We start from the raw sequence: 24,094 nt of genomic DNA on the forward strand, positions 1-24,094 counted from the left end.
CTCCACTATCAATCTGTGCAGATTTTATAGTATAATTTGGAATCCCTTTTTTTTTAAATTCAGCATTCAGATTTGCAATTTAAAAAAAAAAAAGTCTCACAGCAATACCAGCAAGGATGATTGCCCCTTGTGAGCAAAAGAATAATCAACAAGAGGCCCATTTTTAACAAGAATCTGCATTTATTTTGCAAGAAAATAACTCTTTAAAATACTAAAATATATATATATATATATATACATAATACCTCAAGTCTCTTGACATTCAGAGGCCTTTCCAGCAAAAATTAAAGTGCAGGGAGTTGCATTTTTTCCCTTCAAAGCCCTTGATGCTCTGAAAAAAAAGGTTAACACTTTTACTTTAACCTGAGGTGAACATTAGAACAAGTCTTTAGCAAAAATTCCAACACCCGTCTAGTGTCTAACTATTCATTAAGGCTGCTGTTTTACTCATTGGTCAAATGAGAAACAAGTTGGCTCTCTAAATAGCCGATGGAAATAAATAGTGTGCGGCAGTAGAGAGCAAACTGCAAAAAAACAAAAAAAAAACTCTCCTGCGAACAACGGCGCCTTGGAACAGAGCGCGGATATTTTGGTCCTCGCATTACGCAAGCGCGATAAATAGCGTCTGAAGAGCTCGTCTCCGGTCATTCACGGAATGAGAATGGAGTCCAGGAACCCCGGTGGGGATTCGCTTCAACGCGAGGTGACGCCCAGTCGCGTCTTGATGCGCTCGTAGACCACGTAGCTGATGCTGACGGCGGGGATGACTTTGAGGAAGTTGGGGGCCAGGCCCCGGTAGAGACCCGTCGGGCCCTCCGTCCGCAGGATCTGGCGGAAGAGCGCCGTCATGCTGGCCTCTTGGCCGCCGCCCATCGCAGCTGTCAAAGGAGAAATCAGTTTTTTTTTAAATCTAAATGCTGGGCAGTAGGTGGGGTTTGTAATATTTTGATTACCACATTTACTCGCATAAAAGAGCCCCACATTAAAAACGCACCCTTAAATTTGTTGAATTTTAGAATTTCTCACGTATAAGCCGCCCCCAGTCCCAATTTTTACCTCCATATTCATGGTTTTTACCTTGAGTACAAATTCGTTACTTTGAAAATCTTAAAATTAAGAAAAGTTAATATGCTTGTCTTTGTAAATGCAAAATATTAAATTATTCAATTAGAAGAAAAAGTGAATCTTGAGACTCTTTAATGACAGATGTGGTGGCAACTAAATTGATTCTAATGTCAAAATATCATTTTTTCCAATGGTTCATATTACTGCAATAGTTGTCACGTTCGAATAAGAAATAAAAAGAAATAAACTGTTTTATTTCATAATCAAATAATACGCACAATTTCCTTTTAAAAGTAAGTAAAGTAAGGACAACCAGTAAGTATGTCAGTAGCTTTATAGTGTTCACCATGGGGTGCAATAATAGCATGAGATACACATTACGCAGGTATCAAGGCTAATATTTTAACTTGTTTTAATTTTTTAATCAAAGTGTATAGGATGCCTTCAATAAACATGAAAACAAGTATGAGCTCACCTTGTGCTTGCATGCGCGTTCTGACCAGAGCGAGCGGGTAGCTAGCGAGCATGCCGCAGGTGCTGGACACGGTGCCGCAGGCCAAGAGCACCAGCACGCCGGGGTCGCCGCCGGAGCCGTAGCGCTGCAGGTAGCCGTTCTTCAGAGTCTGGCGGGGTCACGTGACAACGAATTAGCATGGCGACGGCAAGCGAGCAGGGGATTTTGACTGCACGCCGTGACGGTGGCGCTCACCTCGTACACGGCCAAATCGATGCCAGCGTATGGGATGATACCCAGCATGTTGGGCACGTAGCCCTTGTAAAAGGCCGCCGCGCCTTCCCGGCGGAAAATCTGCTCGGCGCAGTCGGAGATTCCGGCGTACTGGCCCGTCCTTCTCAACGCCAGTCGTGTTTTCAGCACTTCCATGGGGTAGATGGCGCTCTGGGCCACCACTCCCGCCAGCGAGCCGGCCACGAAGCGCTCCCAGATGTTCAGCGTGGTCTTGTCGTTCCCGATCAGGCGTTTTATCTACCGGCGGGTTAAATGCGTTTTAGTGTGTTGGCGCGTTCGGGGTGGCGTCGCCCCGACGGGCCGTGGCGCACCTGCTCGTACGCCATGAACTTGAGGGCCGACTCGGGCGCGATCTTGATGACGTTGACGCCGTTGCCGCGCCAGAGCGAGCGGACGCCGCCTTCTTTGATCATCTGAGTCAAGCCGCTCATGATGCACATGTTGTTGCTTCGGGAGCCGTACACCTGAGGGAACAAAAAAACGCGGTTGAAAAATGGACTCCCGATCCATGACGAAGAAAAAAAAAAATGTAATTACAAAGGTCAGGAAAAGCTTTTATTGACAGGCAACAAACTTTGAGTTTGTTTCCCCGCAAACCGATACGGTGGCTTGATTGGCTTTTGATGGCGAGCCAATTAAGAAGCTTCTTTTCTTTTTTTAAGTGCTTCTTTTAAGTACCGTATTTAGTCGAGTATATCACGACCATATTTTTTGACTAAAAATTGGTATAAATGTTTTTCCCACAAAACATATGGTACGGAAACCTGGTAAAACAAACTACCGGTATTAACACATCTTAAATGGAATTTACTATTTTAAATCCTTAAAGTCTAATTCATCATTATAATATTTAACATTTTTCAACGCCTGATTCATCATCAGAGTCACCAAACAATTGATTACATTCTTTTTTTAGTTCTTTTTTTCCAAGTGAGCCCTGGCCAATAGAGCGGGCTCTCGCGCCCCATCTGGCGGATAAAGACAGGCTGTACATCCCCCAAATTCACGGCAGCCGAGGGGACTTTTTCACCGGCGGAGGGCAGTGTTTCCCGGGATTTGTGTATAACGTAACCTGAACTTTGCTTCAGTTTTTGGGCACAAAATTTTGCATGTTACACTCAAATAAATACGGTAGTTCAATTTCTGAAGTATTGCACTTCATTTCCTCATTTTAGAAAAGAGCAAAGAATGTCACAATTTTTGGGGGGGAATTTGGATCTTTCCCAGATTTGTGTAATAATCATGCCAAATATGAATTGATACTTCGACGTGCGGGTATTCCGACGCCAGATCTTTATGACACAAGTAGTCCGAAATGACGCAAGACAGTAAATTGCCTGTTGAAGAAATAAATTGGCTAATTTATAATGAAAGGAACCAACAATTTTGCACTCACCAATGTTTAACCTAAAAATTGTCCATGGCAACACAAGAGTTTAAATGGGGCCCCCTGGCAAAAAGGGGGCAATGGGCCACTGACGCATTTGGGCGACCTTTGGGCCCGGGATGACGCAGAGAAAAAAAAAAAAAGTGAGGCCTCGGACTCTGGCCGCCGTCGCCTAATTTAAATATTAACTCTTTTACAATTTGCCAAGTCCCGATAAAGACGTTCTACTTTTTCCCCCCGGGATTATCTAACCTGCCCCGCTCACCTGCATGGTGACTTTGACGCGGTCCAGAGGCGCCGTGCAAGAGCGCGAGACGGCGCCGGCCCCGCCGCCCGCCACCAGGTGGCGCAACCACGTGCCGCTCTGCTTCTCTTCGGCGGTGAAGTCGTCGGGGACCATCAGGTTCTCGCCCACGTCGAAGATCTGAACGGACATGGTGGCGTGCATCAATAAAAATATACTTTTACGCATCTCCGATGCGATACGGCATAGGAAATCGGGCTTGAGCACTTTTTTTAAACATCAATCATGAGTGACTGTATATTTTTAAATATTTGTTTATTGGCTGTCTATGACAGCGATAGACAGCCAATCTATTGACTGCAAAAAATAAAACAATTAGGTATTTTCAAAAAGTCAAATTACCATATTTCCTAGCATATTAGCCACCTCCAGGTATAAGCCACACCCTTAAAATTGACTTAAAATGGTTGAAACAGACAATTTCCCTCGTATAAGCCTTCCCCTGATTGATAATTTTCACCTCCATATTCGTGGTTTTAATAGGGAATACAAATGTGTTACTTTCAAGGGAAAATCTTAAGAAAAAACATCCCACGTGTTATTTCTGAGACACTGTATCAATCCATTGCTGGATTGCACATTCCTAAAGGGCGTTGCCTGTACTTGGACAAATTCAAAAGGGAGGTCAGGTGAGCAGTACAACCAGGAAGTGGCCTGGTTTGTCATCCCTAGGTAAGATAGTGGCGCCCTGAGCGAGCAATGGCATGCAGAAGTAAGTCAGTTTTTTCATGTTTTATGCAAGATACGTTTTTTTCTCCTTCAGTTTCATTCATAGACATCAAAATAAATTTTGTTTATCGTTTTATCTGTTTGTCTTTTCTCCATTTTGAAAGAATGACCTTATCGGCCACATTGTCTTACATTATGACGTTTGGTCTTTGTTACCATGCAATTTCGTGCATGTCAAGTCTAATTTGTGCGCATACAAGCCGTACCCTCGATTAATCATTTTTTAGAGACAAATACGGCATAAATGCGAGAAAATACGGTACTTCCACCAGTAGGGAGAAGAGAGAAAATGTATATGCTTCTGTATAAAAGTGTTCAACACAACTCAGAAACGAAAAACGGCGATTAATACCGAAGTGACAGGATATGTTAGCGAAATATAACATTGGAGGGCTGATTAAATGAGGGAAAAGGTCACAGAGCCCTCAACAGGAATTGCACCTAACTCCAATTTTGCACAATCCAAACCAACTATTCCCGATGAAAGGTCACCCAGTGAGATAGGCTTCTTGTCATTGGCGGAGGTACAGGTTGATTGCTCAACCGCTAACCCGACCATGACGTTTGGGCCAGTGTGCTATTTAGCGCGGCGGTCGTCACCTCGGAGAGCCTCTTAACAGTCCCCGCCGACTTTGAGACTTTTACGTAACCACCGTGCATAATCCAGAGCCGGAACGAATCTTTAATTGGCCCGTTTAGCCCCGAGATGACGATTCGCACTTTGGAGCCGATAAAGGGCGATTAATTACGTCAAAATAGACCAAGGCAAAAAGAACATGATGTCAACTTGATTAATCCTTGGATTACATACAAAACAAGGTTGATTTTTCTTTACTAGCCATTTGACTTTTTGTATTTATTACTCGGCTTGTTATGTAAAGATATTTACGGGTATGGTGGTGGTTTTTCAAAGCTCTAATAGAGCATGGGTGGCAAACACATGGCTCTCAAGCTGCATTCGGCTCTTTGCTTCTTAACATATTTTGTATTAACCGACCCTTGGCTTTGTATTATGTTTCTGTTATTGTTATCATCTTAAAAATATACTCAAATTCATCATTATTAAAAACAAATGCCGTGTTTGTCGCTAAAAAAATGACTTGAATCAAGCGTACGGCTTATATGCGCACAAATTAGACTTGACATGCAAGAAACTGCAAAGACGAAACGCCATAACGCAAGACGAGGCGGGCGATGCGGTCATTTATTACAAAATAGAAAAACGATACAGATAAAATGCTAGACAAAATTTATTTTATGGTCTATGAAAGAAATTCAAGAAAAAAATAAACCGTATTTTGCATAATAAATGGAAAAAGCTAATTTGCTCGCTCAGGGCGCCGCCATCTTACCTAGGGATGACAAACTAGACCACTACGGACACATTTCCTGGTTGTACTGCTCACATGACTTCCTTTTTTAATTAGTCTACGTGTAGGCAACACCCTTTCAGAATCCAGCATCTCAGAAAACTACATGGGATGACTTTTCTTGAGATTTTCCCTTCAAAAAGTAACACATTTGTACTCCCTATTAAAACTATGAATATGGAGGTGAAAATTGTGAATCGGGGGCGGCTTATACGACAGAAATTGTCAAATTCAACCATTTTAAGTCAATTTTAAGGGTACGGCTTATACACAGAGGTGGCTAATATGCGAGAAAATACGATAAATTATATATTTTTTAAATAATTTGATTTTTTATGCTGCTTCTGACGTGGCTCTTTCACAATTTAAAAAATTTGGCTTTCGGTGTCTAACTTGTTCGACACGGGTAATACACTAATAGTGCGCGTGTTAAAAACTACAACTTGCCTTCACGAAAACGATCACAAAAGGCCTTAAAAATAAAAAAATAAAAACTTACCGTGGAGTGCTTCCAGTAAAGGATGATCTCCGGAATGCTCTCCTTCTCCTCCACCGTGGAGTACTTGCTCCATTCTTTACTGTTGATGGTTATGATCCCATTCTTGTCCATGCTAAACACAAAAAAACGACAATACGCTTCAGAACCGCTCACCCAAAAAGTACACAATTCAACAAACGTACCTCTTGAGGGCTTTCTCGGCGAGATGGTGAGAAATGTGAACCCCGATGTCCTGAAGAGCCTGGATGAAATTGTCGCCATCGATCCGGCCTGCATTCTTTTCCAGACTTTTGACCACCAGCTTGAGGTCTTTTTCGTAATCTTGCAGGTAGTGGACAAACTCCTCAAAGTCCAACTGGTCTTCAGACACGCCGGGATCCGTCTTTAAGCTTTTCTGCAAGTTGCATAGAAAGACAAAATGGGTTACTTATGTGTATTTAGAGTCAACCATTGCCACCATGACCCATTTCTGCACTAATGGGTGACGTGACAACTGTGCTATCTTTGACTCGAAGACCGAGGCGGCCCCGCCAAAACCGGTAATCCCGTCTGAAACTAAAACGAGAGCAGGTCGTTGGCACTTTGAAGCAGTGCCGTGACATTCGAGCCGACCCAGCTACTCAGGCAGTAATCGCACGCAGAGGAATGCTAAATGCCGACATTTTAAAAAAGTTGGCATGCAGCTGCTGCAATTTGAGTTCCAAAATCTGATTTTTTGGGGGGGAAAATGCATGAAAATGCAACTTTAAAAGGAGCAGTTTAGTCTTATTTTATGGAAATGCATGAAAATGCGACCTTAAAAGGAGCAGTTTAGTGTTATTTTTTATTTTTAACATCATTGGAAAGTATAAAACACCAACTCCATTTAAACAAAAACGTTATTATGGCTCAATACTACTAAACAAAGTGCGTTAAATGCATTTTTCAGGCGCTCTATGACATCACATTTGTCAAATGAAAGGCATTATCTTCCTCGGATGGGTGGACACCCGCCCAGAGCCTTTTAATGGCCTTTAAATTGACAGGTAACGCCTAAAAGAGTAAAATGTAACATACACTTATTTAAAAACACTAATTAATCAGAACAAAAGCATTTAGGAGCAGTAAAAAGCGAACTTTGCGGCAGTGAGAAAGCGTTGAGGGTTACGGCCTCGTCGTAAGGCTCCATGCTAATTCAGCTAAGCTAAACCGGCCGGCGCCCAGCGACAAACCAAGTGAATTTATGACATAAAAGTGCTATTAACGACTCAAATGTGTACACATATATTAAGACATCATGTGCAAGATATAGCCCATGCGATAGTTTCTTACTTTTCGCCATTTTTGATAGGTGGAAAATTCCTGAGACGGAAGGAACACGCTCAGCTTGTTGAAGAGCGAATTGAGTTCGGTCGGAAGTCCGTTCGACTCAAAGTAGTCCACTTCAACCGGGTCGGAGTTGGACACGGGGACGTAGAGGCACAAGGATAGCATATTTAGTTCCGTGAGGTGCAAAGTAAACTACAATAAATAAATAAATACAGCAGCTGAGGTAACTCCTTCCCGGTGGACCGCCGAAAATGCCGGTATAGCACGAGAAGCCGGCTTCTAAAGAATGCAATGCCGATACGCCCCTTGCTGAAATAGTGTAACGCCATTGGCTGACCCTGGCTGCCCGCGTTACATAATTTTACTACTAGCCAATTGGGATCATTGTTCATTGAACACTCTTTTTGGTTCCGCTTTTTCTTTCTTGCGGAATGGCCAAGGATGGGCCAATCCCGTACTTGCTACTGTCCAGCGTGTCAACGAAGAACCAATCAGCAGTGTCCTTTCATTCAAACGTTGCCAAAATCACCCTGGGTGTCTGATTGGTAGTTACTAGCCGGAGAGAGTCATCACTACTAAGGAGAAATAATACAAAATTCAACATTATCACGCTGGCAGAATTTTTTAAAAAAAATCCACTGCTTGTGGCAAACAAGAAAACAGGGCGTTAATTAAGAAAAGTCTGTAAATTGGACCTCTCTCCCTCTAAGAACAAAACAAAAACATAGGAACAAACAGTACCAGAAGTGCATTTAATGTTTGTATGCAATGTTTTTGTTCAAAGTTTAATAATTATAGTAATTTAAAAGGGTGTGTTTCAGACAAAGACATTTCTGGGTGTAACTTTCACACAAATAATAATTGAGATCAGTGTCTAGACTCTAGCAAATGACAAATACCGTATTTATTCGAGTATAACGCGCAAAATTTGATCAGACGCTGTACAATGTGTCACAATAAACTTTTTGGGTGTTGACGTTTCAGTCACGTCACATGACTGCATTAGTTGCCCTTTAACCTCCAGACTCACGAAAACACTACGATATATGTGAGAGGGGAGCAAAGTTGTTTTGATCTGCAGAAAACAAAGCTGTTTTTGTACTGGTTAATGTTAAGATAAGAAGTCAACAACAAGGTGTTTTTGTGACCAGCACTTTTGATAATGAGTGACAACTTTCACAAATGTTTATACAGTACATACACAGAACAGACTGTACAATCATTTATTTTCATCTCTCTTGGAATTTTATTTTTGCCTTTTTCACTTTCACAATGAGTCATTCTAATGCTCATGCTAACAGAGTAGCTGTACACAATAATAATAGAATCAAATAATTTGAACATTTAATAAAAAGTATTTTGTGGAATAAATTAATTTATTCACAAATGAAATAAAGAGGAGACACTGTGGTCGGACTCATCTCAGAAGGGGATGAGGCGGCCTATAGAGACAAGGTCAACAAACTGTCTTCGTGGTGCTCGATGAACAACCTCACACTGAACAACACAAAAACTAAAGAAATAATCCTGGACTTCCGCAAACAGAGCACAGATCTGGCCCCACTCCTCATAAATGGAGTTCGTGTAGACAGGGTCCAGTCCTTTAAATTCCTGGGGGTCCACGTCACGGACAAGCTCTCCTGGTCCACAAACACCACGGCAGTAGTGAAGAAGGCCCAGAAACGACTCAATTTCCTGAGGGTACTCAGGAGGAACAACTTGGACACTAAGCTTCTGGTAACCTTCTATAAAGCCATTGTGGAGAGCATCCTGGCATACGGCATCACAGTGTGCTACGCTGGAAGCACGGCAGCAGACAAAAAGGCCATGCAGAGAGTGATCAACACTGCCCAGAGGATCGTCGGCTGCTCTCTGCCCTCACTGGAAGATATTGCCAGCCCTCGTTACCTCAGCAGAGTCGGGAACATTGTTGGGGACCCGGACCACCCTGGTCACGACCTGTTCCAGCTGCTTCCCTCTGGCAGGCGCTACCGGTCTCACAAAGCACGGACAAAGAGGCTTAAGGACAGCTTCTTTCCCACAGCCATCAGGACTCTGAATTGCAGTAGCACGACACACAATCCCCTCTGTGTAACAACTTCGGGGTCAGGAAACATGAAGGACGTTGGGCGGCGATCTGCCTCCTGCTGGCTGACTGAAGGTAAGTAGGCAGACAGTGGGAGGTAAGTGATCCATTTTATTCTTTGTTGGCATCGGTGAGGCAAACCTTTTCGCAGTCGCCGGGGGTTGGTTGCGCTCGGGAGGTGATGCGATGTATCCATCACGACAGAATGCCAGCAAGTCTGAAACTATCACTTGGTTGGGCTCTTGCCTGAGAAAAGCGCACTTTGTGGAGAAGCACTTTCAATTTCGTCATACGCAGCTGGGTATGATGACAATTAGGCTTTTGTCTAGTCAATGATGATGACAAGCCTAAGTCTGATTTTATTTATTATTTATTTATTTAGTTTAAGTAAAAAGTTTGCACACCCCCACTGAAATAGTGTAGATATGTGAGCGGTAGTTGATTTTTCACAAGAAGTCCATTAAAATTCACAAAAATATAATAAAATGCAATAGTGATTACACAATAGTTTGTGTAATCTCGTGTTTGTGTTTAAAATATGGAATGTCCACATATGTAGACGCAAGGCCTTTCAAGACTTGTTTTATGACAACAAATAGTCACTATACTATATATATATTTTTTTGTTTTAAAATGTGCTATACAAAAATGTTTTCCCTTGCCTTACTTGGATAACTTTATTCATCCCGTATTCGGGAAATTTCGTTGTCACAGTAGCAAGAGGGTGAGAATACAGATATAGGAAAGCCATTTTAGACATAAATAGATAGGTAATAAATAAATACATGAATAAATATATAAATACGTAATATTTAATAAATAAGCATAGATATATGTATAATGGTGAAAGTCAGGAATTTTTCAATTGATCATTATAAGCAACAAGAAAAGCCAAGTTCCCTGACCGGGAATCGAACCCGGGCCGCGGCGGTGAGAGCGCCGAATCCTAACCACTAGACCACCAGGGACTGTTCGAAGGTTCAGGTACTTTATAATATATAAATCTTAAAACAACGTCAAATACGTAATATATTTCAGACAAAAGCAGTGTCATGTCAAATGGAGGTACGTTAGCTTTGTAGGATTTTGCAAAAGGAAATGTTTAAAGTTGGATGTAAAAACAAAAAATAGCGTTTTAAATCACTGTATCGATTTGACTCGCAGTTACAATCACGTTTAATAATTCGAGATGACGATTATTTGCAAATAAATTTCTGACAACTGAGGAAATAACCGGGAATTGCAGTTCAAGCTTTTTGTTTTATTTTCGTCACGGCTCGTTCAAAAGAACATACGCTTCTAATGGCCACTAGATGACGATGTTTCTCCGTTTGAAAAGCCGCGCTCTGATTTGACTGTCCGTCAATGGGAATTTATGATCAAGGTAGCGAGGTTACTACGTTAATGAACGGAAGTCGAGTCATTTATCAGCAAAAATAAAAGACCTCCTCCTTACAGGGTTCCATTTTCTTCATTTATAAAATCTCTAAATGTTTAAGTTCAAACTCTGTTTGATTTTGTTTTATATATTTATAAGCCGTTGATTATACTGAAACGCAGGTTAATCATTTATTTGTTTGCTTTTATGACCATGCTTCTTTTGTTTTGAAAGGCATGCAATGGCTATACTCGCTATGACAATCTTGCTTGATGCTAACCTCCCGCTGTCTGGATTAATCCTGTTCGAAGCGAGAAGAGAAAAAGTGCTTGTTGTGTATCATTTGTTTTGGGGCACCGTCGCCGGGTACAGAAATGTCTCCAGGTGGGCTTCCTCGCTACACTCTTTAACACTTTTCTGCCACTTTCACCCCCTAAACTATCGACTTTCGCGTGGTCTTTTGGTGTGTTTTCAGATTTCTGCATTGACTCGTCGCCGGAGAAGACGACGACGGACGGGGAGCTGGCATTTTTTCGGCCAAACCTGGAGTAGTAACACCGCCATTAAGTTGTCGTTGTTGTTTCGGCGGTGTTTAGGCGACTGAACGGTCGAGAGAAGATGGCGTTCTTCGCTAAAAAGAAAAAATTCAAGTTCCAAACACATTTGACGCTGGAGGAACTGAGCGCGGTGCCTTTCGTTAACGGGGTTCTCTTCTGTAAAGTTCGTCTGCTGGACGGAGACTTCGTCGCTTCTTCCTCCAGGTAACTTTTAACACTAATCATGGCTGCCATTCTTCATTCATATTGTGTTTGTTTCACTCGGCGGTGACGTAATTCATTAGCTTATGTGATGCTGCATGGTGTGGAATGTTATTTTCATATCAATATTTGGAAAAATAACATTAACCAGTTATGTTCATGATGGTAAAATGCCATTTTCAGTCAAAAATGAATGGACGTGTTTCGCCGTCAATGGCAGCCGTTGAGTTAAAATGTTGCTCTTGGACGTGAATCTCCGTCAGTGGCACTGATACGTGATCAATGACTGTCAGCCCTCCCAGGTTAAGTTAATTGGACAGCTAGCACTGTTAGTGGTAGCCAGGCAATAAAGAAAATGTCAATTACAGGCTGAATATTAGACGTCTTACAATAGTATGTATGATTATATTTAGTCGTGATAACCCTCGGGCAAAGTTATCATTATCCAGATTTATTTGTTAACTAGAGCTGGGCGATAAAACAGTAACGATAATTATCATAAAATATTTTTTGTCAACGACAATATTTAAAACTTGATAAAAATTCCATCATTTTAAACTGCAAATACACCATCCGACCACCACATAGAAAGGGGGCGCTGTTGTGAGGTCAACGCTAGTTCCAGACCAAGTTGATTTTTTAAATTTATTTCACATTGCACAGCAACTTTTGGTTTGAAGGCAAATTTATAAAAATAAAAACGCCTGTCAAAATTTAATAAGTTTCATTCTTTACTTTTCATTGTGTAAGGAGGCAGTTTTCTTGGAAAGCAGCTTTTCCAAATCGAGATTCTGTTTATATTTTCCACGGCACATGCTAACAAGCTAATATTTATCTGAAGTGCGTGTTGATTAAGCGGATTCCGTTTTTCCTTGGAACCAAACCTCTTAAAATACCAACCCCCCCATACCCCCTTCCTCTCCATCTTTCTGGACGTTGCATAACTGAGCCGCCACCCCCCCCTTGATGATAATATCCACGCATTCGAACAATCCTCGCCGGTTCCCTCGCCCAATCAGATTAAGGTTATGTCATTCCTTTGACAATCCGCGTCTTTGTACGTGAGCCCTCCACGGCACCCCCCCCCCCCCCTTCTTCCCCCTTGTCACATGCCGCCATTGTGACCTTCTGGTCTTAGAGTGCCCAAGTCCACCATGAATTGCGGACTTCATCATTTCTGTCAGTCAATTACTGTATTGATATGCCTGTATGGTCTCATCTCACTTTCTGAACCGCTTTAACCCCACTAGGGTCGCGTGGGGGTGCTGGAGCCTATCCCAGCTGACTTGGGGCCAGAGGCGGGGGACACCCGGAATCGGTGGCCAGCCAATTGCAGGGCACAAGGAGATAAACAACCAATCACTCATAGCTAGGGGCAATTTAGAGTGTCCAATCATGTCTTTGGAATGTGGGCGGAAACCGGAGTACCCGGAGAAAACCCACACAGGCCCGGGGAGAACATGCAAACTCCCCACATGTGGACTGACTTGGATTTGAACCCAGGTCTCCCAATGTGAGGCTGACGCGCTAACCACTCAGCCGCCCTGCCTATATGGTGATATATGATATACCGTATTTTCTCGCGTATAAGCCGTATTTGTCGCCAAAAAAAATGATGACTGAATCGAGGGTACGGCTTATATGCGCACAAATTAGACTTGACATGCACGAAACTGCAAAAGACAAAACGCCATAATGTAAGACGATGCGGCCAATACGGTCGTTTATTTCAAAATAGAGAAAAGATAAACAGATAAAACGCTTAACAAAATGCATTTTGACGTCTATGAATGAAATTCAAGAAAAAAAATAAAGCATATCTTGCATAAAACCTGAAAAAACCCACTTTTGCTCGCTCAGGGCGCCGCCATCTTACCTAGAGATGACAAACCAGACCACTTCCTGGTTGTACTGCTCACCTGACCTCCTTTTTGAATTTGTCTACGTGCAGGCAACTCCCTTTCGGAATCCGGCAATCGATTTATACAGAATCTCAGAAATACCAGGTGCGATGGTTTTTAATCTTAAGATTAGTAACACATTTGTACTCCTTATTAAAAGCGAGCGACTGGAATGCCGGGAAGAGATTTCTGCATCTCGCGCAGCTGTTATTAATCACTGCATTGTTCAAGTTGAGGAAAAAAGTATTTTGGTATCTTTCGGTTTCGTAGGGAAAGGAATTCACTCTGAAGCCATTTGAGCCTGCTGTTTTTTTCCCAGTTTGATTCATTGCTTGCCATTGACTGACTTAGAAGTCCAGTTGGTTTAAACTGGGAAGACTGGCTGCGACTGCTCACCTTTTTAATGGTCATGATTTTAAATGAGCAGCCAACGAGGAAGACGTCCGTAGATGAGCGAGCGAGAGGTTAGCCCGGAGCGGCGGTTTTTTTTTCCACATCTGCTTCCTGTTTTTGACTCAAGCGCCCCCTCGTTTGTGTATCGTCTGCGTGCGAACAAACGTCTTTATTGAAACAAGACGAATTGGCCATCGAGTAGAAACGCTCTTTTGACGTGTCCGAGTTTTATTACCAACAGAAAAATATCCAATGAAAAATTAAATGAAGGAATATACAAACTGATACTGAAGATCGTACTGAAATATTGACAGGAAAATACAGCAATGTTAATAAAAGAATAGGCAAAATGCTTGAGAAAATAGAACGACTGCGCATTTGCTTCCTCAGCGCTGCTTTATCTTACGTTTCTCCTCGTGGCCCGGAACGTGGCGTGTTTTTCTTTGTGACCGGCACCCCTTCCCTCTGGAAGATAATGGCCCATGTCCACATAAACTGTGAGAATTCCAACTTTTAGGGAGGAAAAATGGAACAAACTCATGTAATTTTCATCATCCAAAAATGGTTTAGACGACCATTTCTTCTTTAGCAACATTTACCTAAAAAAAATGGAGCTATACAGCAATGATAAATGTGATGACAGCTAATCAATTAGCATTTCTGCTAAAGTTTTTTTTCAGTTCCATCTAAAGATACGACTCTTACAGAAAAAGTTCAATTTGAAAAAAAATATATATATACTAATTAAATATGACTCTTTTTAATAGAAATGAGTTTAGTGCCCTATTTCCTTTCAATTTGTTAACTATTTTTAAAAATATCCTTCAGAGAGGACAACAGAAATAAACAATATTTACTGTTTTCACTTTTTTTATATACATATTCTGCCTAAGCATCCAAATTCAAAGCCATATTTGGTAGTCCCTTTAAATATGAAACACATTGAAATTCCTTTTCTGACCTTTGACCTCGTAACCCTAAAATGTAACCACTTCTTTCCCTTCATTTCCCCAACAGAAGTTTGATAATAATCACTTTGTTTGTTCTTGACTTACCGTAAAAATTCCTTTTCTGACCTTTAACCTCATGACGCCAAAATGTAATCACCTATTAAAAACACATCCTGCAACTTTGATAATCATCCCTTTATTCATCTTGAGATATCTCGAACAAAAACGTGCACACGGAAAGGCAGCGGTTAAAAAAAATAAATCTAAATTTAGTTTACTTGACTGTTTTCTCTTTCCTGCTCTTTTATTTTCTTAAATGGAATGTAGCTTCCCTTTTTCCCAAGATTTCTGTTATGGAAATCCTATTTTGGAAGCAGTGATTGACAGGTGGGCTTCCTGGCTCAAACTAATTGGTTGTTTAAATTACTCCCCCAACCCCCCTCGATTTTGTTTGCGAAAATGAAAATCAACCCGTCCACTTGACGAATGGTCCCTCGTGGTTGTTGTCATTAGAGAGACAAATATTTAGAAAAGACGTGCGAAAGGTTAGCATAACAAAAAGCGTGACCTTCCAAACAAATTGCGTTTCAACCAAAAGCGGGCCTCGAACGTGCGGGCGTCACGCCGCGGCGTTTCCGCGGAGAACCCACAAAGCCGACGCTCCCGAGGAATGTTATTCTTCGACCACCCGGGTGGCGGCCGATGAGAAGGCCTCGCCAGAAGTCCAAAACGCGGAGACGAGTGACCGAGTGGCTGCGGTCGCACGCTCGGTCGCGGGGGGGCCGGTTAAACAATGGCAGTGGGGGGTTTGCGGGGGTGAGAAGCAGCTGCCGTAACCAGGATATACCCCGTGTTTACTTTTCCATTCATGTTCAACCCTTGAAAACTACAGCTCGCTGTCCACTTTTTAACTTTTGATTGAACATGGCCCGCACAAGTAGCTTCTATTTAGCCTAAACTGCAATTCTTAGTTTTAGCACTAGGGGGATTTAGTCACATTAGCTGTCCAGTTTTTATTGGCTTGCCGCAAATTAAAATTTGATTAAATATGCCCTGCACAAGTATCTCCAATTCAGCCTACATTGCACTTCTAAGCCTTAACACTAGGTGGAGGTAGTCAGTCCCTTGAAGTCCAGTTTTTATTGGCTCGCCGCAAATGAAAATTTGATTAAATATGGCTCGCACAAGTAGCTTGATTTCAGCCTACTTGCATTTCTAAGCTTAAACACTAGGTGGAGGTACCGTATTTACTCGCATATAAGCCGCCCCGCGTATAAGCCACACCCTTAAAATTGCCTTAAAATCGTTGAATTTTACAATTTCTTGCATATAAGCCGCCCCCTGATTCACAATTTTCACTTCCATATTCATGGTTTTAATAGGGAGTGCAAATGTGTTACTTTAAAGGGAAAATCTTAAAAAAAATCATCGCACGTGGTATTTCTGAGATACTGTATGAATCAAAAGCACATTATTAGGGTCAATATTATAAGGAAGTAATGGTTGTTTTCTTACAAGTTGATTCAGTCATCATTTTTTTTGTTACAAATACGGCTTATATGCGAGAAAATACGGTATAGTCACTTTAGCTGTCCTGCACCAAATGATGAAAATATGATTGACTATAGCCTGCACAAGTGGCTTAAAAAATGTCAGGCCTATAGACAAAAAAAATGCTACAGCGAAGGTCTAAAAGGTAAACAAAGAAAGGGTTAAACAAAAACAAACCAAAAATAAATAAAAAAGTAAGTAAAATTACATGGCTCTTCTCACGACAGAATTTTTCCGAATGGTCGCTAATGAGCGCGTTGCCTTTCCATAAACACTTGTCATTTCCAGCAAATTGCCTCTTTCATGTTACGCATTTTGAGACGGCTGTAATTATGCCCAAAATAATACAGCAGTATTGCTTGCAGATGTTTGCTTCACGTCACGTTAGGAACTTTCTTTGGGAAAGTTTGCCGTTCATTAACCACAGTCGTCATGATGAAAGACAGCTTTAGAAAATTGTTTTAAAAAATCTACTTTAGACTGTTATTAGGAACCATAACCAGTTTATTTTGCATTCATTTTAATTTGATGGAGTTTGTGTTATTGGCAACCACAAGCTGTGTAATTTTTATTTATTTCAATTTGATTGACTATATTCTTAAATACTTTATTGAGTTGGCTGTTTTGAAACCATATTCTTTCTTAATTCAATGTTTTTTTTTTACCAAATGAATTTATAAAAAAGACAAAATGTAATAGTTATGACATTCAATTTGGTAACTGCAATTTCAAATCACAATAAAACTGGGCTTTTTATTTACACATTCATTACAAAAACGTATTTAAAAGCCAAGCAAAACATCGCTAAATTGATGGACATCCCATTTTTTTTGTAACTAGATATATATTTCCAAACTAATTTCAGGGCTCGACATTTCCCGAATATACATTCATGACTCAATTTTACAGTACAGTAATAACTTGACATACGAGTGCCCTAATACACGAGAAATTTGAGTTATGAGTAAAGTTCTGAGCGAATATTTGTCTTGAGATACGAGTATACGAGACAGCTAGCGTATGCGAGAGGCTGCTTATGATAACACTCCGCGTTGTACTGAATAATGTCACATTTTAGTATAGAACATCATAATCACGAGATAGTTATTTGTTACTTTGTGAGTAGTTGGTGAATTAAAACCAATAAAAAGATGTTTTTCCATTGTAACAACCTGTTTCTGGTCTTTTTTTCAGAGGGTGGGAACAAATTAATTTGTATTTGGTTCATTTCTATGGGAAAAGTTCATTTGAGATACGAGTAAATTGACATACGAGCTCGGTCCTGGCACCCATTAAGCTTGTATCTCAAGGTATTACCGTATTACATTTCTTCACTGTATGTTTTGTCAGGGAGGAAGTCCGCGAGAACTGCGTACGCTGGAGAAAAAGGTTCTCCTTCGTCTCCAAAATGAGTGCCAACCCGCACACGGGCGTGCTGGACCCGTCCATGTGCCGGGTGTCCGTCAGGAAGGTAAACAGATTTAACCGCTTTTCTTTGGGATGTTCCGCCTTGGAGTTGGTATGGGAATGTGTGTGATAAATTTGGCTTATGGCTTCATGTTTCCTTCCCGCGTTTTTATTTTTTCCGCAGGAGCTGAAAGGTGGGAAAGCGTACACGAAGGTAAGACGCTCACCGCAGGTCAGCGACCCCAATTACGGGAATACGGAACGCCACTCGAGCGGCTTCCTGCCGCCACGCTCACTCTCACGCGTTGTCGTTTCCTTCCAAGCGCTAAATTTAGTTCACTTCCCTCCTTGGAAGTGAAGCTTCCTCGCATACACCTCCAAGAAAAAACAAGCCGGTTGGCTTTTGTTCGGGAATGAATGAATCAACGTGGCAGCGGCTTGTCGCTTGATGGCTGTTGTGAAATTGTAGATCAAATGGATTGTACAGTCGTACCTCTACTTATGAACTTCATTGGTGCCAGAAATGTTTTCATAACTTGAAAATTTTGTAAGTATAGGTGTACTTTAAATGTAAATTCTCTAATTCGTTCCAAAGTCCTCACAGAACTACCAACAAAACCTTTGAAATTTGCCAAATTGTCCCTATTTTGTATGAAAGATGTGAGGGAACACACAAAAATGAGAGAAAATTATAAGGTAATGATTTATTAATGTCTTAAAATAAATAAATCATGGGAAAATGTGCAGCCGTTATAATGGGGGATCGCAGCAAGGGCCCGTTCTACCATGGCCGAAAGCCGTCCACTTTGTAGTACTACTTTTTAGACTTTTACGTGTGCCCTATGTGTGTGAAAATGTGTTGCGTTGCATTTTTATGGTTTTTAATCACTTAATAAGGGGAATTACAATCATTAATAAGGAGCTAAGGTGGACAGGTATGTAAGAGAGAATCTTGAAACATGGATAGTGGTTGTTGTGAGACAGCCAATGAGAGCCCAGTAGAGGGTAGCGAGGTTCTAAAGTGAGAATCAATGCATCCGCGGCAATATTTTCAAAATTAAATAATGGATAAGGAAATGCATTTACTTTTGGGGGGATTTCGTAACTTGGATCTTTTTCTCAAATCACTCTTTTGCATATAAAAAAAATTGTAACCTGAAAATGTCATACCTAGAGGCATTCGTAAGTAGAGGTATGATCGTAATTGTAATCCGTTTTGATGCGAAATTTAGATCATGGAAAAAAAGTAGTAAATACATGTAGGCGTTAAATAAAATGGACTCCCTTGTTCTCTCTTCAGCTGGGCTTCGCAGATCTAAACATGGCCGAGTTCGCCGGCTCGGGCTCCACCGCACGCTGCTGCCTCCTGGAGGGCTACGACACCAAGAACACGCGACAGGACAACTCCATCCTCAAGGTTAGCGCTAGTCTAGACTGGTCGCCAGTCAGTCGTAGGGCACACCGAGAGATAAACGACCACTCGCAATCACATACCTGTCAACCTCTGCCGATAACTGCCCTTATAAATGATTATGATTCCCCTTACAAACCCCCCAAAAACCTTACAAACACCGTACGACTCGTATGGTGTTTGTAAGGTTTTTGGGGGGTTTGTAAGGGGAATCATAATCATTTATAAGGGCAGTTATCGGCAGAGGTTGACAGGTATGCTGAATCACAATTTTACCACCACCTGCGGGAATCGAGCTCACGCCCAAGTCAGGCGACGGCCCAACTCCGGTCCTCGAGGGCCCCTTTTTTAGTTAGCTTCCGTAAACGGACCTGAATCAATTCATTGGGATCGTTAACAGGCTTCTGGATAGCTTGATGAGGAGTTGATTATTTGATTCAGGTGTGTTGGTGGAGGGAGATATGAAAAACAGTACGGACACAATACGGACTCCATGTTTGTCTTATTTCAAATTAAATCTCGTAATATTCCAATTTTTCTCCGGGGTTATTCCAACGTATAGCTAGCAGGTCATTTTCCCACTCGAACCACTTCTCTTAATGTTTTTGTTTTTCAAGGTAATCATTGGAATGACCCTCCTGTCTGGAGACCCCTGTTTTAAAACGTGAGTAAGCTAAATGAAGCGAGTAACTAGTTTTCATTGTAATTTTTATTTATTTATTTATTTTCTCCACCGTACAGTCCGCCCAGCACAGCCAAGAGCATCTCCATCCCAGGACGGGAACACACCCTGCAGCTGGACTGCAAGGGGGAGGGAACCAAGACAGAAGGCGGACCCGCCGGGGGGATTTCTCTGGGACGGACACCCAAACATCGTCCTTCCATCGTTAGCTCAGGTACACGTCATAGTACTTGCGATTCCCCCCACCCCCGCCCAACCGCGATTCTCAGTAGCGTGTTTCCCAACCGACAAGCACCTGACTGCAATCCACTGATTGCACTCGTAGGACACCACAGTTGTGAAAAGGTTTCCTCTTTAGACATTGGAACCAAAGCAGCCCCGCACCAGTTGCGAATGGAATAGTTTGCCCACCCGGGCCTAGTCTTATCGGATTATACGTCTTTATATGTCCAATGCTTCAATTTTATGGAGGCACTCTTAAATGGGTCAAATTGGTCAAAAGTTTGTGCTTTAATTGCCGACATTTTAGATAGGTCGCAAAAAGTCTTGGACTGGCTTCAACAGTTTACACCAAAAAAATTGGAGCCTATACATCACAGGTGTCAAAGTGGCGGCCCAGGGGCCAAATCTGGCCCGCCGCATCATTTTGTGTGGCCCGAGAAAGTAAAAGTGCGGACTTTCTGTTTTAGGATCAAATTCAAATGAAGAGTATAGATGTATATTAAATTTCCTGATATTCCCCCTTTTAAATCAATAATTGTCATTTTTTAATCCATTTTTTCTGTGTTTTTAGTTCAAAAAGCATTTTGTAAAATCTAAAAATATATAAAAAAGCTAAAATAAACATTGTTTTAGATCTATAAAAAACGGACTATTCAGGGCTTTTAATCCATTTATTAAAACAAATCTAAATATTATATCTAAAATGGTCCGCCCCACATGAAATGGAGTTGATGTTAACGCGGCCCGCGAACCAACCCGAGTCTGACACCCCTGGTCTACGGGCACCCCTGATTTAGAGTATAAAAACCTTAAAAGTGAGAGAGAAAAAACTGCTAAAAATGGAATTTAGCCTTGAGTGCTGTATCTTTTTAATTTTTTTGTTTTTGCACTCAGGTCTTCTGGAAGATTCCGAGGCGAACCCAAACGCTGCCCCCGAACTGTTCCAGTCCGGCCACTCTCGTAATTCCAGCTACGCCAGCCAGCAGAGCAAAATCTCAGGTTATACGTATCAAAATGTCATCATCGTACGTACGTGTGTCGCGTGAGCTTGCTGACGTACTTAGCATTAGCTCGTATGCGTCCCGCAGGCTACAGCACGGAGCACTCTTGCTCCTCCAGCCTTTCGGACCTGACCCACCGCAGGAACACCTCCACCGGCAGCAGCGCCTCCGGAGGCCTGGGGGGCTTCGCCGCCGACGCCCCCGCGGACGCAGAAAGAGAAGCGGGGCGCTCGGAGAGACCGCCCCGACCCCCCAGGCCGCTCCTGCCCAACAACAGGCCTCCCAGGTCTTGCATTTTACAAAGTGACCCTAAATGCATCATTTGCTTCGTTTCGGATAGCATTTTAAATGTGGAAACGTGGATTTAATGGGTTTTAATTATATCACAGCTCTGGGGTCCTGGGTTCAAATCCAGGTCACGTCCATCTGTAGAGTTTCCATGTTTTCCATGTGTGGGTTTCCTCCGGGGACTCCGGTTTCCTCCCACATCCCAAAAATATGCTAAGCTAGCTGGTTGTACACTCTAAATTGCCCCTAGCTAAGAGTGACTGGTTGTTTGGCTCATCGTGCCCTGTGATTGGCTGGCCACCGATTCAGGGTGTCCCCCGCCTCTGGTCCGGAGTCAGCTGGGATAGACTCCAGCACCCTCCGCGACCCTCATAAAAATAAACCGGTTTAGAAAATGAGATGAGAGATCTTTTTAGTTATTTTTATTTTTAAAAAAGTGCAATTGGGTGGCAATAAATTCAGGATGTCCCCAGTCCATAATTGCCTGGGATAGGCTCCAGCACCCCCGCAATCTTCGGTTCAGAAGATGAAAGAATAACATGAAAATGTCACGACCATACTTTTTAATGAGGTTTATATTTCTGTAATCTCCAAAATAAGTGACTTGTTGTGTGAAAGGGTACATTGACATTTTTGTGTTGTCAATTTATTTATTATTTTTTTAAAAATCTCATTTGCAGGAGAAAGCCCGACTCTGTGGAGAGTCAGCCATCTTGGGTGAACGACACCCGCATGGACGCCGACGACATCGTGGAAAAGATTGTGCAGAGCCAAAACTTTGAGGACGTCAGCAACACCGAAGGTAAACGACCCATGGCGTCCGCTTTTACCCGTCGATCTGACCCGTTGCGGCTCCGCCCCCCCCCCCCCCCCCCCCCCCCCCCCCCCCCCCCCCCCCCCCCCCCCCCTCCACGCAGACAGCAACCTGCGTCTGTTCATCAACCGAGACGGCACCACCGCGCTCAGCGCCATCCGCTTGGGCAACAGGTGAGCCAGCGTCCGGCTTTCCCCGCTCGCTAAAGCGCTGAGCGGTCGCCGTGTTTTCCCTTAGGGTGCCGGCCGGCGGCTACGAGCCCGTGGTCATCGAGAGCCACTAGACCAGAGGGATTCCTCCCGCGCCAGTTTGCACTTTAATCCCCGCCGGCGGCGCCGATGTCCTCCTGGTGTCTTTGGGGGTCGTCAAAATGGAGGGCGGGAACGGAGCGATGTCGTATGAGCTAAGGTCAAAGGTCAAAAAGTTTTCGATCATGGTCAACGTGGCCCAAAACGGATTTTAAGGCAAAGTTAAGCGGTTTTAATTGTAAAAAGTGAAAGTCTTAGCATCGGGTTTCCATTTACGGTAAACCACAACGATGACGACTAGCGGCGGCGAGTCAAACGAACTCATTGGGCGTTCGTTTGATTGCCCTCAAGTTCTTTTGTTTTGCTAACTACAGCGACACATACACTGGGATGGTCGTCAATGGGTTAATAATTTAGCGGACAGCGCCTGTCTCTTTAAATTTCTTGCCAGTCAAAACTAAAACGATTTCAGGCAGTACTTTTTAACATTTATTTAATTTCATTGCTTGACATCATTTCGAGACGTTGACCTCTCTTAGTTACAGTTATGTATCGCTCTCTATTATGATACATTATCCAGATAGTAGTTGAATTAGATATGACCGCTCTTCAATTTTCCGCAGCAAATCTTAGCAATGAATTGCGCACGCGTCACCCAAAAAAATCCCGCCCTTTGAGAGCCGCACGCGGACGTTGACGTCCGGGTAAAAGCGTTGCGAGACTTCGCCAAGGACACCAGGAGAACTTTCGACTTCACTCCCAATATTACTTTCAATGTTTTCCCGTTTGCTTTTTAAGGCAGGCGTAGGTTAAGCTAGTTTTGAGCCGTTTGTGTTTGTTACAAAACGGAGAAAGTTCCCGTAGATCGGGAACCCCAAAGTGAGACCGTTTGGGGTCTTTAGGGCCTGTTGATGTCTCTTGATGAGCCTAAAGCGTCTTCGCTTAGAGGAAGAACGCTGGTGATGGCGATGAGAGACACGGTGGCCATTTCGTTTTAGTATTTTTCTTGTTTTAGTAATTTTTTAGTATTTTTTTTTCAAAGCCTCTGTTGAGGTAGCTCCATCGTAAGGAGTTGCGCTGCTCCCTGGTGGAGCAAGCCGTGTTTACCAGCCGACACAGTTAGCAAAAAGCTCGAGGAACCGCAAAAAAACGGTCGACAAACAGCCGGCTGCTTGCCACCGTTTTTTTGTTTTGCCCGTTTACTTTTTAGGAATTATTTTTGAATGTTTTCCACTAAGATAGTGACAAGTAGTTTTGCTCAGTCTCTCTTTGTATTAGAGTTTTTATTGCACACGCAGACTTAGTTTGATTACACGTTTAGGGGATAAACCACTCATCATCCATTATACTTTTACTTGTTTTTAAAAGCATTTATTTATATTTTTTTGTCCTTTTATTCTCTGACTTTTGTTAAGAGGATGGATGGTTATAAGCTATGCACACAACTCACCTTCCTTCTGCTTTTTTGTGTCTCCATATTAGAAGTATTACAAGAGTATTTTATGTTAACAAAGCTAGTATTTACTTAAAGTTATAGAATTATGTTTAACAGTTCCGAACAATAAAAATCTTCACTCACTTTTTTTGGTCTTTA

General features: G+C 42.3%; 2 protein-coding genes and 1 non-coding gene across 4 annotated transcripts; 1 reads left to right on the plus strand and 2 right to left on the minus strand.

Annotated features, from left to right (window-relative positions):
- Positions 1 to 157: 157 nt before the first annotated feature.
- Positions 158 to 7,700, minus strand: LOC144074769 (calcium-binding mitochondrial carrier protein SCaMC-2-A-like). The gene is made up of 8 exons (XM_077601358.1): positions 7,414 to 7,700; positions 6,285 to 6,496; positions 6,103 to 6,214; positions 3,466 to 3,624; positions 2,125 to 2,277; positions 1,775 to 2,050; positions 1,541 to 1,688; positions 158 to 878 (listed from the first exon to the last, which is right to left on the minus strand). Exons 1-8 carry the CDS (start codon positions 7,573 to 7,575, stop codon positions 694 to 696), a joined length of 1,407 nt encoding a protein of 468 aa, XP_077457484.1. The 5' UTR covers positions 7,576 to 7,700; the 3' UTR covers positions 158 to 693.
- A 2,692-nt stretch (positions 7,701 to 10,392) lies between these two features.
- trnae-cuc (transfer RNA glutamic acid (anticodon CUC)) lies at positions 10,393 to 10,464 on the minus strand. Its single transcript has one exon. It is a non-coding gene; the product is annotated as a tRNA-Glu (tRNA).
- A 641-nt stretch (positions 10,465 to 11,105) lies between these two features.
- On the plus strand, positions 11,106 to 24,079 carry eeig1a (estrogen-induced osteoclastogenesis regulator 1a). 2 transcript variants are annotated; one of them, XM_077601416.1, is made up of 12 exons: positions 11,106 to 11,258; positions 11,350 to 11,635; positions 17,778 to 17,898; positions 18,019 to 18,048; positions 19,135 to 19,251; positions 19,863 to 19,909; positions 19,987 to 20,141; positions 21,044 to 21,148; positions 21,238 to 21,436; positions 22,119 to 22,295; positions 22,338 to 22,425; positions 22,490 to 24,079. In XM_077601416.1, exons 2-12 carry the CDS (start codon positions 11,493 to 11,495, stop codon positions 22,652 to 22,654), a joined length of 1,347 nt encoding a protein of 448 aa, XP_077457542.1. In that variant the 5' UTR covers positions 11,106 to 11,258; positions 11,350 to 11,492; the 3' UTR covers positions 22,655 to 24,079. The 2 variants fall into 2 exon arrangements, with proteins under 2 accessions (XP_077457542.1, XP_077457543.1); XM_077601417.1 differs by having other exon boundaries at positions 22,119 to 22,240; positions 22,356 to 22,425.
- Positions 24,080 to 24,094: the final 15 nt, after the last annotated feature.

This window comes from Stigmatopora argus, chromosome 5 (assembly GCF_051989625.1).
Source record: "Stigmatopora argus isolate UIUO_Sarg chromosome 5, RoL_Sarg_1.0, whole genome shotgun sequence".
NCBI classification, from domain to species: Eukaryota; Metazoa; Chordata; class Actinopteri; order Syngnathiformes; family Syngnathidae; genus Stigmatopora; species Stigmatopora argus.

Coding starts and splice junctions, on each gene's coding strand:
- LOC144074769 (XM_077601358.1), bottom strand. CDS start 7,575: ATGCTATCCTTGTGCCTCTACGTCCCCGTGTCCAACTCCGACCCGGTT. Junction 3,625..6,102: donor TTTACTGGAAGCACTCCACG/GTAAGTTTTTAT, acceptor ATGTCCGTTCAG/ATCTTCGACGTGGGCGAGAA. Junction 2,278..3,465: donor GCGTCAAAGTCACCATGCAG/GTGAGCGGGGCA, acceptor TTGTTCCCTCAG/GTGTACGGCTCCCGAAGCAA.
- eeig1a (XM_077601416.1), top strand. CDS start 11,493: ATGGCGTTCTTCGCTAAAAAGAAAAAATTCAAGTTCCAAACACATTTG. Junction 19,252..19,862: donor AGGACAACTCCATCCTCAAG/GTTAGCGCTAGT, acceptor TTGTTTTTCAAG/GTAATCATTGGAATGACCCT. Junction 21,437..22,118: donor CCCAACAACAGGCCTCCCAG/GTCTTGCATTTT, acceptor TCTCATTTGCAG/GAGAAAGCCCGACTCTGTGG.